Source organism: Podarcis filfolensis (genome assembly GCF_964270895.1).
Source record: "Podarcis filfolensis genome assembly, chromosome: 11".
In the NCBI taxonomy this organism is placed as follows: domain Eukaryota; kingdom Metazoa; phylum Chordata; class Lepidosauria; order Squamata; family Lacertidae; genus Podarcis; species Podarcis filfolensis.
In genome coordinates, this window is record NC_139613.1 from 2,657,654 (window position 1) to 2,673,933 (window position 16,280).

Genomic DNA, 16,280 nt, shown 5'->3' on the forward strand with positions numbered 1-16,280 from the left:
ACCCATTCTGGTACTTCCGGGTTTTGGTGAGTCCGTAACCTGAAAACGCGCAACCTGAAGTGTCTGTAACCCAAGGTAAAGGTAAAGGGACCCCTGACCATTAGGTCTAGTCGTGACCAACTCTGGGGCTGCGGTGCTCATTTCATTTTATTGGCCGAGGGAGCCGGCATACAGCTTCCGGGTCATGTGGCCAGCATGACTAAGCCGCTTCTGGCGAGCCAGAGCAGCGCACGGGAACACCGTTTACCTTCCTGCCGGAGCGGTTTATCTACTTGCACTTTGACTTGCTTTCGAACTGCTAGGTTGGCAGGAGCAGGGACCGAGCAACGGGAGCTCACCCCATCGCGGGGATTCGAACTGGCAACCTTCTGATCGGCAAGCCCTAGGCTCTGTGGTTTAACCCACAGCGCCATCAGCGTCCGTAACCCGAGGTATGACTGTATAAATAAATGCATAATCGCAATTATAATTTTCCATTGCAAAGCTCAGTTTTCCAAAGGCTGCCCACAGTTTCTTTTTTTGGGGGGGAGGAATATCCCATAATGAAACCAGAAGATCAGCGGTCCTCCTCTCTCTTTCTCTCTCTGATTGACACTTCCTAAGTGCAAGGCTGCAGGAGAAGAAATTAACGCAGCCCTACAAATGCACCCACATGCAAACACGCCCTGCCCCACATCGAGATTCCAAGTGGGGCTGCCTCCATCAGACACTTCCTGACAGTAGATCTGGATAAAGAGGAGTGGGCCCGAGGAAAGGGGGGGTGGAGAGCTGATTTATGTGCTGAGGTCAGGGGGTCAAAGGTCGGGGAGAGAAAGGGGGAAGGGGAGGCAAATGGAAAAGCCACTTCCCTCCTTATCAAATATTTACCCAGCTTGGAGGGCTGGAAGGCCTCCAATGCAACAAAGGGGGTGGGGGTGGGGGTGGGGAGAGCCAGGGGGCAAATGCACTGATTCCAGCCAGGGCGAAGGAGCTGGAGATGGCTGAGTTAAGGATGCCATCTTACCTGGGGGGTGGAAATCAAACCTGGGCGGGATGGGGGGCAGAGAGGGGGGTGATTGTTAAGTCAGTCTGTGCCCCTTTTTGCTGGCTCTTTCCTTAAATTCAATCCCAGGTCGGGTTGCAAGGAGGAGAACACTCGCAGGAACATCCTCAAAGCCAAATAAAATCGCATTGGAAAAGACACGCGCAGAGAATCGAAAGGCCAGAAGCAGAAAAAGATTTCCCCCGAAAACAACCCACACAAATGGGGACGCACAAAAAAACACAACCTGAATTATCCTGAAACCAAACACTGCTTTCCGTTGCCTGTTGAGAGAATGAAATTGACTGCTTTCGCCGTTTCGTTTATCTTGTTTGTTTGTTTAATTTCATAGACATTTACACAGCGCTTGATTGTTGTTTTTTTTAAAAAAGTCAACAAGCGTTTAACAAACAGAAAAACAATAAAATGATGCCAATAATAATAATAATAATAATAATAATAATAATAATAATAATAATATTATAATAATGGGCATTTCTTCTGAGCAAAAGCCTGTGTGCAACACAGCTTACCAGTTTAAGAAATGGCAAAAGAGAAACGAACTGTAATGCAACATTTTAAACTTCGAACTACAATTTAGCAATAACCTGTGTTGTTTAAAAAAAAATAAGAAGGGGGGGCGACATAAATCAACCAGAGCCCCCCCCCACCCCCGGAAACATGGCACAGCTGCACATGAGGTGAAGAGAGAGCTCTGGAGGTGCCGTCCATGCGCCAACCCGCCCAAACCCCACCCTGGGATCCACTCCTGGTCCCTCCCCACAACGCCACCAGATTCCACCACTCGGGTCCACTCACCAGTTCTGAGCCTTTGTCACCAATTTACCGCGCCAACATTTTCTCCATTGTCCAAAGCAGCAATCCACAACCTTGCGCCCACCGGGCGCCCTGCGCTACAACTCCCGGCACCCCCCCGCAGCCAACGCAGGTTGCAGTTCAGAACACCCAGAGGGCACCGGGCTGTGAAGGCTGATTCCGAGGAGTTATTTCAACTGAGCCAGAAATTCAGGCTGCACCGAATCCGAGGGGAGAAAACCAGGAGGTCCGAGGTGAGAATGACAGGCAGAAATGATGAGCGACAGCGAATGGTGAGCGAAAGTGACCACACACACACACACACACACACACGGGCCCTGATTCATTGATAAAAAGCAGACTTGAGGGGAGGGTGGCTTTTGAGAAGAGACGCAGCAGGTGGTGTTAAGGAAAGGACTGCAAAAACCCCACGGAAAATCTCCCTCTGTTTCCCAGCGCTGCTTTTCAGCGAGGAGGGGGTCCTGCGAGTTTTCTCACCATGGGGCTGTGATCCACGGGATGCCTGGCACCAATGATGCTTGGCACCAGCGGAGGAGCAGCTGGACTCAAGGCAGGGCAAGCTGGGTTGTCATTAAGAGGGCTTGGGCAAAGCGCCGCTCCTCTCTGCCTCGCCAGCTTTGCAAGATGGTTGAGAGGATGCCGCGAGATTGCTAAACGCACACATAGATTTGGCACCCCAAACCTCTTGCAAGAAAAGGCAAGGTGATGATGCTTGCAGGTGATTTTAACATAACCTCGGAGGTTAGTAATTACTAACGCGAACAATAAGGTACATGAAAGTCAAAACAAGTATGCGTTACTGCAAAATTATACAATTTCACAATGATGTAAAACTTCCTGTTTTGAAATATGGACTTCCTAATACAGTTCTATATAGCTTTCATGCAATTATAAATTTAATAATGATATTATTATTATTATTATTATTATTATTATTATTATTATTATTTATGCTGCCTCTTCCCCTGTCAAAACTCAAGGCAGCTTAAAGATAAAAATAAACCTTTAAAAACCTAGAAAAAAGCGATCATTACAAAACAATTAAACACTGACAGAATTAAAACTATATGTATATATAACATCTATTAAACCTATACCATAATTACAATTACCATAAAATCTATTAAAACCAAACCAAAATTACAATAAAATAACCCTGTAGACTTCCAAATACACATTTCTCTACAACCAAAATGAACAATCCCATTTTGTGATACATACATCTTTTTTTAATTATTTGTTTATATATTGAGGCCCAATGAATTTGAGTGTTGCCTCTCTCATTTTTTTACAAATTTTATAAGTCCACAATGCAGCTGCTTCTCCTTGTCACTCTTTATTTCCTCTCTTGCACACAAAAAAGGCTCAGAATTTCGACACTCAATTCGCACAGTGGCCCGTTGCGAAATCCATTGCCCAGGTTAGGCAACTCCAGTAAAAAGCGCCAAATTCAGGTCAGACAGTGGAAAAAAGCATGTTCTGCAAAGGTGACAGGGACGATGCACCACAGCAGCTTTCCCCTAACCCGGTGCCCTCCAAATGCTCTGGACTACAATTCCCATCAGCCATCCAGCCATGCTGTTGTGGTCCAAAATGTCTGGAGGTCACCAGATTGGAACAAGCCCACCCTACACCTTTGGATGCCCAAAAGACAACTGGACTGGGGGGAAAACCACCCCAAACGCTGGAACTCTGGTCAAGGCGCAATATGCTAAACCCACTACTAGCCAGACTTTCTGCAATGCGGACGGATGCAGGCAGGAGCTAGGACTGAACCTGGACTGCGGAAATCTGGGAAGCAGGTAACAATGGAGTATCTCCAGCCGCTGCACCTGAAGATAGCACTGTCCACCCCAGTGCTGGATTTACGCATAAGCATCTTAAAAAGCAGAGACATCACCTTGCCGACAAAGGTCCGTATAGTTAAAGCCATGGTTTTCCCAGTAGTGATGTATGGAAGTGAGAGCTGGACCATAAAGAAGGCTGATCGCCGAAGAATGGATGCTTTTGAATTATGGTGCTGGAGGAGACTCTGGAGAGTCCCATGGACTGCAAGAAGATCAAACCGATCCATTCTGAAGGAAATCAGCCCTGAGTGCTCACTGGAAGGACAGATCCTGAAGCTGAGGCTCCAAGACTTTGGCCACCTCATGAGAAGAGAAGACTCCCTGGAAAAGACCCTGATGTTGGGAAAGATGGAGGGCACAAGGAGAAGGGGACGACAGAAGACGAGATGGTTGGGCAGTGTTCTCGAATCTACCAGCATGAGTTTGACCAAACTGCGGGAGGCAGTGGAAGACAGGAGTGCCTGGCGTGCTCTGGTCCATGGAGTCACGAAGAGTCGGACACGACTAAACAACAACAACAACAAAACAAGCTATAGGTTTGGGTCCCACACTCTTGGGGCCCCCAAAAAAATTAAAGGAAAAAAAACACCTGGATGCACATTTCCAAAATATAAGATAAAAAACAAATGAAATAAACCTACCTACAGCAACAGTGTTTTGTTTCATGTAGGTTCTTATGATGTAAGTCATGGGCCCTGCCTGCTCAGCTGCTGCCTAAAATATCACTGGTTTGCTCCGTTCTATATATAGGGTGCCTACATTCTGCATGGACTGGTTGCAAGGCAACATGCAACATGCAGACTGCAGTGGAGCACAGATGAATGTAGGTCAAGCTGTTGTACCTGTTATCTAATATTAAAGAGTGCTTGTCGACTGATGATCAGGCAGCGTAGACTAAGGGTATGAGTCTTACGCGTACTGATTGATTTCATGCAGTACATTATTTATTTATTTTGATCCCATTATGGCTTGAGATAACCTATTAAGTCCATAAATTACCATATAGCATATATTCAACACAGAAAACAGTGGCAATTTGTTGTTGACAAAGGACAAAGGACAGCTGGACATAGAAAGGGCCCCATCACCTTCAGGAGCTGAGGGCCTCATCAAACCTAAATCCGGCCCTAGTCCACCACCATCTGCTGACTTACGCGGGATCCAAGAGGATCCACAAACTGCTGCAAATGGCCCCAGGTAACCCAAGCAAGCAAGCAAGTCTGCCAGCCAGCCACTCTGTGCGTTAGTATCCGATCTGGGAGAAAATTCCTTCGAAGCCACAAATAATGCAGTAAACTGGGACAGCAACGGCCACCCACGCAGCCCATCTCACAGAGACATTTGTTTGCATGCAATTCCACAGGCCCTCCCCTTCCTAGCGGGGAAAAATGACCCAGGATCGTTTCTAGGGATTTAAAAGGAGAGGAATAACTTTTTTTTCCTGTTCCCAGCAATCTGCAAGACAGAAGCAGCCAGCTATGCTTCGTCACCAATGTGTGATATTTTGCCGGTATATCTTGGTTCCTTATTGGCGGCTTTTCAGCTGCTGCCTTGTATAGTGATGCAGAAAGGCGGTGTACAAATTAAAAAGCGAAAGGAACATGAAACAAACTCTCGCTTGAGCCCAGCAACAACAACAACAACAATTTATTATTTCTAGACCGCCCATCTGGCTGGGTTTCCCCAGCCACTCTGGGCGGCTTCCAACAAAGATTAAAAATACATTAAAATGTCACACATTAAAAACTTCCCTGAACAGGGCTGCCTTCAGATGTCTTCTGAATGTCAGGTAGTTGTTTATCGCTTTGACATCTGATGGGAGGGCATTCCACAGGGCGGGTGCCACTACCGAGAAGGCCCTCTGCCTGGTTCCCTGTAGCTTTGCTTCTTGCAATGAGGGAACCGCCAGATGGCCCTCGGTGCTGGACCTCAGCGTCCAGGCAGAACGATGGAGGTGGAGACGCTCCTTCAGGTATCCTGGACCGAGGCCGTTTAGGGCTTTAAAGGTCTGCACCAACACTTTGAATTGTGCTCGGAAACGTACTGGGAGCCAATGTACCGTAGGTCTTTCAAGACTGGTGTTATATGGTCTCGGCGGCCGCTCCCAGTCCCCAGTCTAGCTGCCACATTCTGGATTAGTTGTAGTTTCTGGGTCACCTTCAAAGGTAGCCCCACGTAGAGCGAATGGCAGTAGTCCAACCAGGACTAACCCTCACGACAGCTGTTTCAGGGAAAGGCTTCCAAAAGCTTTGCTTCCTTTGGGGGTGCACATGAAGCGCACACCCGGGCTGCCACAACCCAACCCAGGGCCCTTCCTAATGGAAGCACCTTCCTAAATGAAGCACCCAGGAAATTTCAGCCACAGCCCACGTCAAGGGGTGCTTAACCCCCTCCTGTGCCTGCCGATTCTTCTACCTCTGAAAATGGGCCACAACAGGTGTACCCCCCCCCCGCTGCCGCCACCTGCCAAAAGCACTTGCGATTCATCTGGGCAGCAGCACCCCAAAGTTCCATCCCAAATTGTTTAGCACTTCTGGGGGTTGGACTAGATGACCCCGTGGGTGCCCAGCCAACTCGAGTGGCGCAATCTGGGATTACTCCAACCGCTTCCTTCTGCACATGCAAATCGCCAAATATGTGGGTGGGGTGAGAGGAGAGAAAGAAGGGGGAATGGTAGCTTGTTCTGGGGGGGGTGAGGAAAGGGGCAGTGTCTGCCTGGTAGCCCCATTCCCTTATCAGCCCCTTCCATCTCTTTATCTCCCCCCTGCACGTCAAACAGCTCAGCTTCTCTCTCCCTTGAATAAACAAGGCAGGGATCCTCGCCTCCATCCCTGAATTCCAAAGGGCACTTGTTTCCTACCAGGAATTTTACTGGAAGACAAAAGGGGTGTCTGGGAATTGTCACCTTCGCTGCCTCTGAACATCCTTAGGCTTCTTGAGCTCCCAGCATCCATATTGGGGAGCTGAAGCAGATCCTACAACCTTTTAAGTGTGTGTTCTTCCTGTGTTGTGAATGACTGAAGCCAAACAACAGCTGCATTATTTGCCTGTTTGCAGCAGTGTTAGAAACTCATGCAATCTAATTGGCAAATGGCTCCTTAAACCTGGGTTACTGTCGCTACAATAGAATGTCTAGGCACTTAAAAAAAAAAAGGATTTATTATTACTTACTACTACAGTCGTACCTTGGAAGTTGAATGGAATCCGTTCTGGAAGTCCGTTCAACTTACAAAACATTCGGAAACCAAAGCCCTGCTTCTGATTGGCTGCAGAATGCTCCTGCGGTCAGTAGCCCCGTCGGACGTTCAGCTTCCAAAAATTGTTCAAAAACCGGAACAGTCACTTCTGGGTTTCGACTGTTTGCGAGCCAAGGCGTTCCATTTCCAAGGTAGGACTGTACTACTATTATTATTTTTATTCCTATACCACTTTATATTTTAAAGAAATAAGTCTCACAGCCGTTTACAATAATACATCAAATAATAATACATTAATACATCAAATAAAACAATCCAGAATAAAACCACTTCAGGCTTCAAGGAAACTATTTCAGATCCTTCTCTACCTGACATTTTGCTTTCCCCAGTCGCCATCCTGGCATCCAGAGATCTCCACATGGTCACAATTGGACCCACACCAGTTGCAATAATAATAATAATAATGTATTATTTATACCCCGCCCACTCTGGGCGGCTTCCAACAAAGTATTCAAATACAGTAGTCTGTTAGACATTAAAAGCTTCCCTAAACAGGGCTGCCTTCAGATGTCTTCTAAAAGTCTGGTAGTTGTTTTTCTCTTTGACATCTGGTGGGAGGGCGTTCCACAGGGCGGGTGCCACTACTGAGAAGGCCCTCTGCCTGGTTCCCTGTAACTTGGCTTCTCGCAGTAAGGGAACTACCGAAGGCCCTTGGACGTGGACCTTAGTGTCCAGACAGAACGATGGGGGTGGAGATGCTCCTTCAAGTATGCTGGACCAAGGCCGTTTATGGTCATTTAGCTGCGAAATGCGCCTGGCTAATTTCTAATGCTGGCATGGAGAGGGTACTGCAATAAACCAACGCTGAAGCTTTGCTAGCAGGTCTGATGCTGTAAGATCTCTTGCAGACATCAGAAGCCACCTTATACTGAATCACATCACTGTTTCATGTAGCACAGCTCTGCCTGCACTGGCACAAGGAACTGTGGTCCTCCAGATGTTGCAGAACTAAAGCTCCCATCATCTCTCACCACTGTCTCTGGATGGCCCACCTCTGATCTATACTGACAGGTGTAGATCATTGGTTTCTCGTGTCTCCCTGGGATGCTTCCCAGAGGAGACATCGGGGATTGGAGCAAAGTCCTTTTGTTTACAAAGTGCTCTCCACTGAGCTACACAAGAGTCTACTGGATCAGGCCAATGGCCCATCTAGTCCGACATCCTTTTCCTGCCCCAATCAGAAACCTGCAAGCAGGATTTGAGCATAAGAGTCCTCTCCCCTCCTGTGGTTTCCAAAAAATGCTGCCTCCAGCTGTGGAGAGCAGTGCAGAGCCATTGAGGCTGGTAACCATGGATAGCCCTCTCCTCTCCTCTGTGAATCTGTGCAATCCTATTGTTATGAAGGTTGCTCAAAATTCCCCAGCCGTATTTTGCTCCTGGCATGAGTCCAGTTGCGACTACATGGGAGATTTCTAAGCACCTGGTTGGTGACCACAGTTTGAAATCCTCTGCTTTAGTCCACAGATAATACCTTTTTCCATTTCCACTGTGTGTTTTTCTCCTTGCATATTGGGGCAAGTGAATTGTTGTAAAAGCAAGTTACAGTCAAGCGATGGACAGTGAAGCTCGGGTTGTGAACGTGATCCATGCAGGATGCACGTTTGCAACCTGCAGAGTTCGCAACCCACAGCAGCACATCTGCGCGCGCATGGGTTGCGATTTGGCACTTCTGCGCATGCACGAAGCGTGATTTAGCACTTCTGCGCATGCACGACCGCCAAAACCCAGAAGTAACCCATTCCGGTACTTCCGGGTTTTGGCAGTCCGTAAGCCAAAAAAGGGATGCGGGTGGCGCTGTGGGTTAAACCACAGAGCCTAGGGCTTGCTGATCAGAAGATTGGCGGTTCGGATCCCCGCGACGGGGTGAGCTCCCGCTGCTCGGTCCCTGCTCCTGCCAACCTAGCAGCTCAAAAGCACATCAAAGTGCAAGTAGATAAATAGGTACTGCTCCGGTGGGAAGGTAAACGGCGTTTCCGTGCGCTGCTCTGGTTCGCCAGAAGCGGCTTAGTCATGCTGGCCACACGACCCAGAAGCTGTACGCCGGCTCCCTCGGCCAATAAAGCAAGATGAGCGCCGCAACCCCAGAGTCGGTCACGACGGGACCTAATGGTCAGGGGTCCCTTTACCTTTTAACCCAAAAAAACGCAACCTGAAGTGTGTGTGACCCGAGGTTTGACTGTAGTTGAGATCACAGAATTGGAAGGGACCCCCAGACATTCCGTTATGGCGACCATAACCTAGATTTAAGGTGCCATCTGGCGCCTATCTTAGATATCTGAGTTTCTAACACTGGTCCTTCTTCCGAGCGGTAGCAAGATTTCAGGGGGCTCCAGGTGCTCACCCGGGGTTGTGTTTACGTTAGGAAAACCCAAGGCACAGTGGCTAGTGTCTTAAGACAAATTTATGGATAAATGTGCCAACATTTCACAAGTTTCCATTTAGGAAAGGCTTTATAGATAACTTCTCCCTACTCCAACTGAAGCTCCCAACAGAGGCCACACACTGTGCTCCTCGTGGCTAAAACGATGCACAGAGCTCTGAAGTCCGGTCACTGCATCCAGGAAGAGAACGTCCAACCTATTCTTGGCACAAGAAGGCAGAAGGCGTTTGGGGCTGGACCATCAATCAGCTGGCCGCCTGGCTGATCTGACAAATGCTAGCATGCTGGTTCAGAAAAGATTTACACTCAAAACATTCTGCGAAGCGCAAACACAGGCCCTGTTGGACTTCCTTGGCAAAGTTAAGCAGGCACACAGATTCAATTTTGCAGCAAGAGAGAACTAACCCTGCAATTCTCCAGTGTCTTGATCCTTAGGTATTTCATACAAGGCGGACAGAAAGCACCCCGATCCCTTAGAAAGTAAGAGCCCCTTGCCACGCGCTTTGTTTAAAGCGCCGCCACGTATGAAGGAGCTGGAAACCAGCACTTTGTAACAAGCGACAGACGATCTGCACATCATGTTGTCTTTCCGACAAAGAGAACATACAAGATCTGAAGCAGCCCAAACTGGTTCCTTTCTTCTTCGGAGGCAACAGTCTACTTCATCAGATGCATGCGGTGGGGAGGAGGAAGAAGGCAGTAGCAAATGGGCTTAGTTACACCCGAAAACAAACGTTAAACATGGGAAGGAAGAGCTAAATATAAGGAGGACACACACACCTTGATGGACAAAGCACTGAAAAATACTGTGAACTCAATTCGCAACACCAATGAGAGCTATTATTATTATTATTATTATTATTATTATTATTATTATTATTATTATTATTATTATTTTACATGAAGGATGTGCCCGTAATCCTTGCCCATGCCTGGACGAACTCAACCAGATCGGTCCAGAGAGTCCAGCTCTGTGACAACCTGGGACAGCTATCCTTGCACACTGTTCTAAGGATAGAAAACCCAAGTGGTTTGCAATTTTTTACCACCCTTAAGATCTGAATTGCAATGGAAGTTAAGTGCTGTGGATTCTCTCGAGTGTGTCCCGGATCATGGTGCCAACCCAGCTAAAAGGCAGCTTTTTTGTGAGTGTGTCTAGGATAACGGAATCATCTGAAACAGGTCTCTTCCAAGAGCAGAGTCGCAATCGTTTGGCAGAACCGCCAAGCAATTCCAGTACTGTTCCCAAGCTCTCCCAAACCAGGAATCAAGCCACGGGGATCAGCTCCTTTCCTCTTGATGCATCGGAGGTTTTGACAAATCCTAAATTCTCACTGAAAGCCAGCTCCTTCCTCCTCCATCCCACCACGAGAACGGGGTCTGCGGAAGCAGCTCCAGGAAAACGTAATCATAATTACAGGTCTGGTAGATTTGGGATATGGAGGGGCGCAATCTTCCCAAACAAAGTAAGACTAAAATTCACATTCCATGTTTTAATTCAGATAGGAGCAAGAAGGCAATGGGTGCAGCTTAGTGGCGAGCAAAAGATAATCTCTCTCCCTCTTTACTGGTAGCTCTCTGGGTGATCTACAGTAGATCAGCAAGGAATTCTGACTTCCAGCTGTTCAACAATAGTAACAACGAAATGACCGCCTCCCAACCAAATTATGCTGGTGAAACGAAGGACGTTTGAAATAACCAGAAATGGATTTATGCATTTAAGAACCGATAGCTCAGTTCCGTTCCCATGCACAAAACAAGTCCCCAAGTTCAGAATTCTTTCATTCTAAGTGTGAGGCATTTGCAACAGGATCTGGCTGGTAGATTTTGGGCTTCTAATGGGAAAAAAAACAAAGTTGACCCCTCAAGCCTGAAGTCTGCTCATCCCTGGCATAGACTACCTTCCAGCTCTAACTCTGGAACACAGCTGTCAACGTTTCCCTTTTTTTAAGGGAAATTCCCTTATTCCGAATAGGATTCCTCGCAAGAACAAGGGAAAGTTGACAGCTATGCTCTGGAACGCTCCTGAGTGACTGTAGAGGTCCTCCGGGCAAACGTTTCTTTCCAGACAAGAGATGGGGCAAAAAAATAGACATGGTGGCCGCAGGCCTAACTCTTTAAATACAGGCACGTCGCAACCATGTATAAAAATGCATGTGTATCTCGATCAGAAATGTTCCTTATTTGCTATGCATTTTCCAAATTGAGATAGATAGATAGATAGATAGATAGATAGATAGATAGATGCCGGACATTGTGAAATTGTTACATTGTTAAAATGGAATAAAATTTATTTATAAAATGCATGCATGGGGAAGGACCTGATTTAAATTTAGCATTTGGGTGGGGGAGAGGAATGGTGACAAACGCACTCTGCCCCCCTGGCATCACTTCGCCCTCAAGACAGCTCCAGTGCCACAAGCCAGCCTGGCTGAGAGAAAAGCACCTTCACACTGCGCATAGTTAAACTATGGAACTCACTGCCACAGGAGGCAAAGTGTCCAGTCCTTTTAAAAAGCAATGGGCAAATTCATGGAGGAGAGGACTATCATTGGCCAGTAGCCGCAATCGCTACGCTCTGCCCTCCACAGATGGAGGCAGCAAGAAACCAGGAGAAACCAGCTTGTCATTGTGGGCAAGCGCTGCGTGGCTCAGTGGAAGAGCATCTGCTTTGCATGCAGAAGGTCCCAGGTTCGAGTCTGGGCACCTCCAAGAAGGAAGTGGGGAAGGCTGAAAAGAGTCACTGCCAAATCGGCGCAGACAGCACGAAGGTAGATGGACCAACAGAAGGCAATTTCCTACGCAGTGGGGAAAGTGTGATGGGGGAGGTCCCATGTCCCTTCCCCTGGTTGCATGTTAATTCATCTCCCCTACTTTATAGGACAGCCTTCCCCAACCTGGAGCCCTGCAGAGATTTTGGGGTACAGCATGCATCAGCAGCTGGAAACATCTGGAGGCTGCTATAGAATTCCAGGAGCCGCCCAGTCCAGACAGAGCAACATGGACCCGGTCTGGAAGGAGCACTTGGGACGGAGGTTTTCAAACACAGGTTGGGTGGCCATCTGTCAGGGATGCTTTCACTGCAATTCCTGCATCGCAGGGGGTTGGACTGGATGACCCTTGGAGACCCCTTTCGACTCAACAGTTATAGTACCCAATCCTTCTGGTGGAGGAAGGGTAAAGGAGAACAAGAGCGCTTTGGGAATTGGGACGTTCTCGGGGGCAAAACATCCGTCCTGAAAGGAAGCTCTAGGAACCTGGGGAAAAGTGCAAAGAGGGAGTAGAAACAGCAGTTGTTTTCAGAAGGAAAATGAATAATTGCACACGCCTCTGTCTGCAGAAGCAGAAACAAGAAGAGATAGGTCATTGCGAACACTGCTGTTCTACTTGTGCCGGAGACTCACTTGGCCAACAGAACTTTCTTTCCCTCTCTCCTGAAACCTCCTGTGCACCCCCAAAATATGTTCCAGGGGTTTGGGAGATCCTCCGAAACAGATTTTGAGGGTGTGCAGGGGAAGAAGAGGGAGAGTCTTGCTATACAGGCAAAACTCCCCAAGAGCAGCATTGGATACGATGGTTTTAAACTGCCCAAAATTAATTTATGGCGTTTCTATCCCACTTTTCCCCCTCCAAGGTGCTCAAGGTTCATAGTACATGGTTCTACCTCCCTCCTAATTTATCTCCATGACAACCCTGTGAGGTAGTTCACCGAGCGTGAGGGACTGCCCCAAAGTCACCTGGTGAATTTTATGGCCGATTGGGAATTTGAACCCTGGTCTCCAGGGTTCTAGTAAAACACTCTAAACGCTACACCACACCAACTGAAATAGTTGGTTAAAAATCCAAGATTCCACCACTCTAAAAACAACTTTAGCTGTAGCTCAGCCTTGACATAAACAGTGAGAGGAATTGTTTTTTCCAGGGAAAAGGCCCTAACAGCTACCTGCGGAGATACAAGTGGTCCTGTCTCAAAGAGAACTTTATTTGATGCCCTGGTTCTATATATGAGAAATGGCACATTTAAGGCAACAAGGAGACATTGCAAAACTTGAAACATGCAGAGAGAGGGTATATACAGGGGGTAGAATACCGAGGGGAAAGAAAACTGATTTGAGAATAAATCGGCAGCATTTGCAGGATTCTGGTGGGCAGTGGGGGCTATTTGGGAAGCTAATGCAAAGGTTTGGAAAGAAGATGGAATGAACAGGGGCAAAAGAAGGAATTTGGGGTCAGCTCTCAAGAGGATTGCAAATGAACCAAACTATATTTTCAGAGACTGGCAGATTGGCGCTGCTGGATCCTTCCTAACAGGTTTGACATACAGGTTGGAAGCAGCCTAGAACTTTTGGCACCCCAGAATTAGAGCACGGGCTCTCAAGAATGCGGGGCTGTTGTCTCGACATTTCAAAATATTTCTCCAGCCCTACAAACTTTAATAACTGGAGGGGAGATCAGGATTCTTGCACACCAGCACCTAGAAAACCCTGCCTACTCGATCATTTGGTAACAATACATACAAACAGGACTGACAACCTAAGAGTGTCCCTTTCAGCCACACTCTTTTACAGGATACTCCATTGCATTCCTTCCACCCACCCAGTTTCCCCATTTCCACTACCCCACCTACAACTGTCACAAGACCACAGCCCCTAAGGAGGCTAGTCCTCATGGGGGTTATTCATTGTTTTTCCGGCCACATGACCCGGGGCACTGGAAATAAAGGGAACTGTTGTCAGAGTGTGGTGGGGGAAGTAGCTAATGGGGAAAGATTAAGTATCTTTTAAAGAATTAAAAAGAACTGAGAGATTGATTGCCAGTTTGTGAGGCAGGCCTGAGAGTTGGAGAGGAAGAAGTTGGGGCTCATTTGCCCTTCTGTAAAAGATCCAAAAGATCTCTGAGCCACTGGAGAAAGAGATGTCAGCGCCAAAGTTTTCCCTCTGGCAGCTCCGAGGGCGCAGCTGGGCAAGGAGGAGATCTGGGGGCGCAACTGGGATGCGAGGGAGATGTCCTTTTTAGAGTCAGCATAAAAGCAGCTTGGGGGTCCCGTCGAGGGGCGCACACTTGCACGGGGGGTTAATAACACCGAGATTTGGGGTTCCTGCTGCCTACCTGCTTGAACTGCTCTTCGTAGGTCCACTCGTGGGGCTGCTGCGGCGCCGGGGGCAGCGGCGGCGAGGCGAGGCGCGGCGCGTGTCGGGGCGCGGCGGCGGCGGCTGCGCCTCGGTCCTCGTCGTCCGGCTCGTCGTCCTCCGCTTCCTCCTCGTCGTCTTCCTCCTCTTCGTCGTCCTCGCCGCCGCCGCCCTCCTCCTCCTCCTCTTCCTCGGGGCGGCGGCGGGCGGCGGCCGGATCCGGCGCGGGGCGCGGCGGAGGGAGAGGGAGCGCTCGCCCCGAGGGCAGCAGCCCCGCGCAGCGCCCGGCGGCCGGGAAGGGGCGCAGCGCCAGCGGGGTGGCCGTCGGGCAGGCTCCGGCGGCGGCGGGGTGCGGAGGCGGCGGCGGCTGCGAGGCGCGCAACGGAGGCGGCTGCCCGGCCGGGAGCGCCTGGGGGTGGGGGCCGCCGCCGGCGGGGCTGCTCCGGGCCGGGGCTGCCTGGGCGCGGCGCAGCTTCTCCTCGAGGCGCGCCGCCTGCGCCCGCTGCAGGTTCTCCATCACCGCCTCCAGCCGGAGCCCCCCGGCGGCGCCCGCGCCGCGCCCCGGCGAGCACGACGGAGCCGACGACGCCGACGGCGAGGAGAAGGCGGCGGCAGCCTGGAAAGAGAGAGAAAGAAACGGAGGGGGGGGGGCGTCAGAAGGAAGAAAGGACGAAGGAGCCGAGGAGGAAGAAAAGGAGACGGGGCGGGAGGGGGGGGAGAAGGGAGGGCGGAGGAAAGGGAAGATGGTCCCCGAAGGGCGCCGGGGTGGGAAGGGGAAGGAGCCCAGGGCGTGGGACTGACCGAGGGGGGGGGTCAGGAAGGAAGGAAGCTGCCCGGGAGCGTCCGCTTGGGGACCCACCCACGGTGCCGTCGAGAAGCGCGCGCGCGGAAACTTCACAAGGAAAGCGGGGGAGAACCTTCTCCCCCCGTCAAAAGAATTAAACTGGACGGGAGAGGCTGGAGACGGGGGGGGGGACACACGTGAAGCCCACCAGAAGTTGGCTTTCCCAGTAACCCGACGCTCGCTTCCCCCTCCCACCCGTTAAAACAAGCAAACAAACTCCTTCCAAACTCCACCCGCGCGGTGGGGAGTCCGGGACCGAATGGCCGTCCGCCCCCCCGGGGGGGTACGAGGGGTGCTGACCCGGCGCCGCTTACCAGGGCGGATTTGGTGGCGACGCGGGTGTTTTCGCCCATCCTTCGCCTCTCCGTTGCGCACCTGGCCGCGCTGGGCGAAAAAATGGACTCAAACTCGACGGGGGGGGGGTGGCGTGTGTGTGGGAAGCGAGGGAGGGAGGGCGACCGCCTAGCCGCCTGAATGTAATTTTAATCGAGACCTCCGCGCTGGCGTTCGGGGTTGGTCCGGGGAGGGTTGTTGGGGGTCTGCCCCTCCCCCTCCTCCCCCCCCCCTCGAGGCATGTGTCAGATGCGTCCGAAATATTTCTCTGGATTCGGATCCTGCGCCTTGTGGGCGAGATCGGAGAGGCGGGCGGAGGGGGGGTCCTGTTTTTCGCCCTCCTCTTCCTCCTACTCCTCCCCCCCCCTTTGCAACAAGTGGCAGAAGAAACAAGACTGACCCCTTCCTCCTCCTCCTCTTCCCCAACCCCAGCAGCCGAGAGATCCCCATATGCTAACAACACGTCAAAGGGAGTGATAAATGGCAGGGGGCCGGCTGGGCTGGGCTGGCGGATCGCCCGAGGGGGAAATTGCTCCAGAGAGAAGATCACCGACGGACTTGCCGGCCGAGACTCCCTGGGCGCACCTAATACCTGGGCGGAAAAAGCTTCCTTCTCTCCTTCCATCAACATG

The 16,280-nt window shown here is 50.1% G+C and overlaps 1 protein-coding gene across 1 annotated transcript in view; it reads right to left on the reverse strand.

The window, feature by feature from the left end:
• ARID3C (AT-rich interaction domain 3C) overlaps positions 1–15,954 on the reverse strand; it is a 113,268-nt gene extending 97,314 nt beyond the window's left edge. The window contains exons 1-2 of the mRNA XM_083575707.1: positions 15,630–15,954; positions 14,452–15,087 (exon numbers count right to left, since the gene is read on the reverse strand). Of these exons, the coding sequence (XP_083431833.1) occupies positions 14,452–15,087; positions 15,630–15,668 (675 nt within the window). The 5' untranslated portion in view covers positions 15,669–15,954. The remainder of the gene's footprint in view (positions 1–14,451; positions 15,088–15,629) is intronic.
• Between the last annotated feature and the right edge of the window lie 326 nt (positions 15,955–16,280).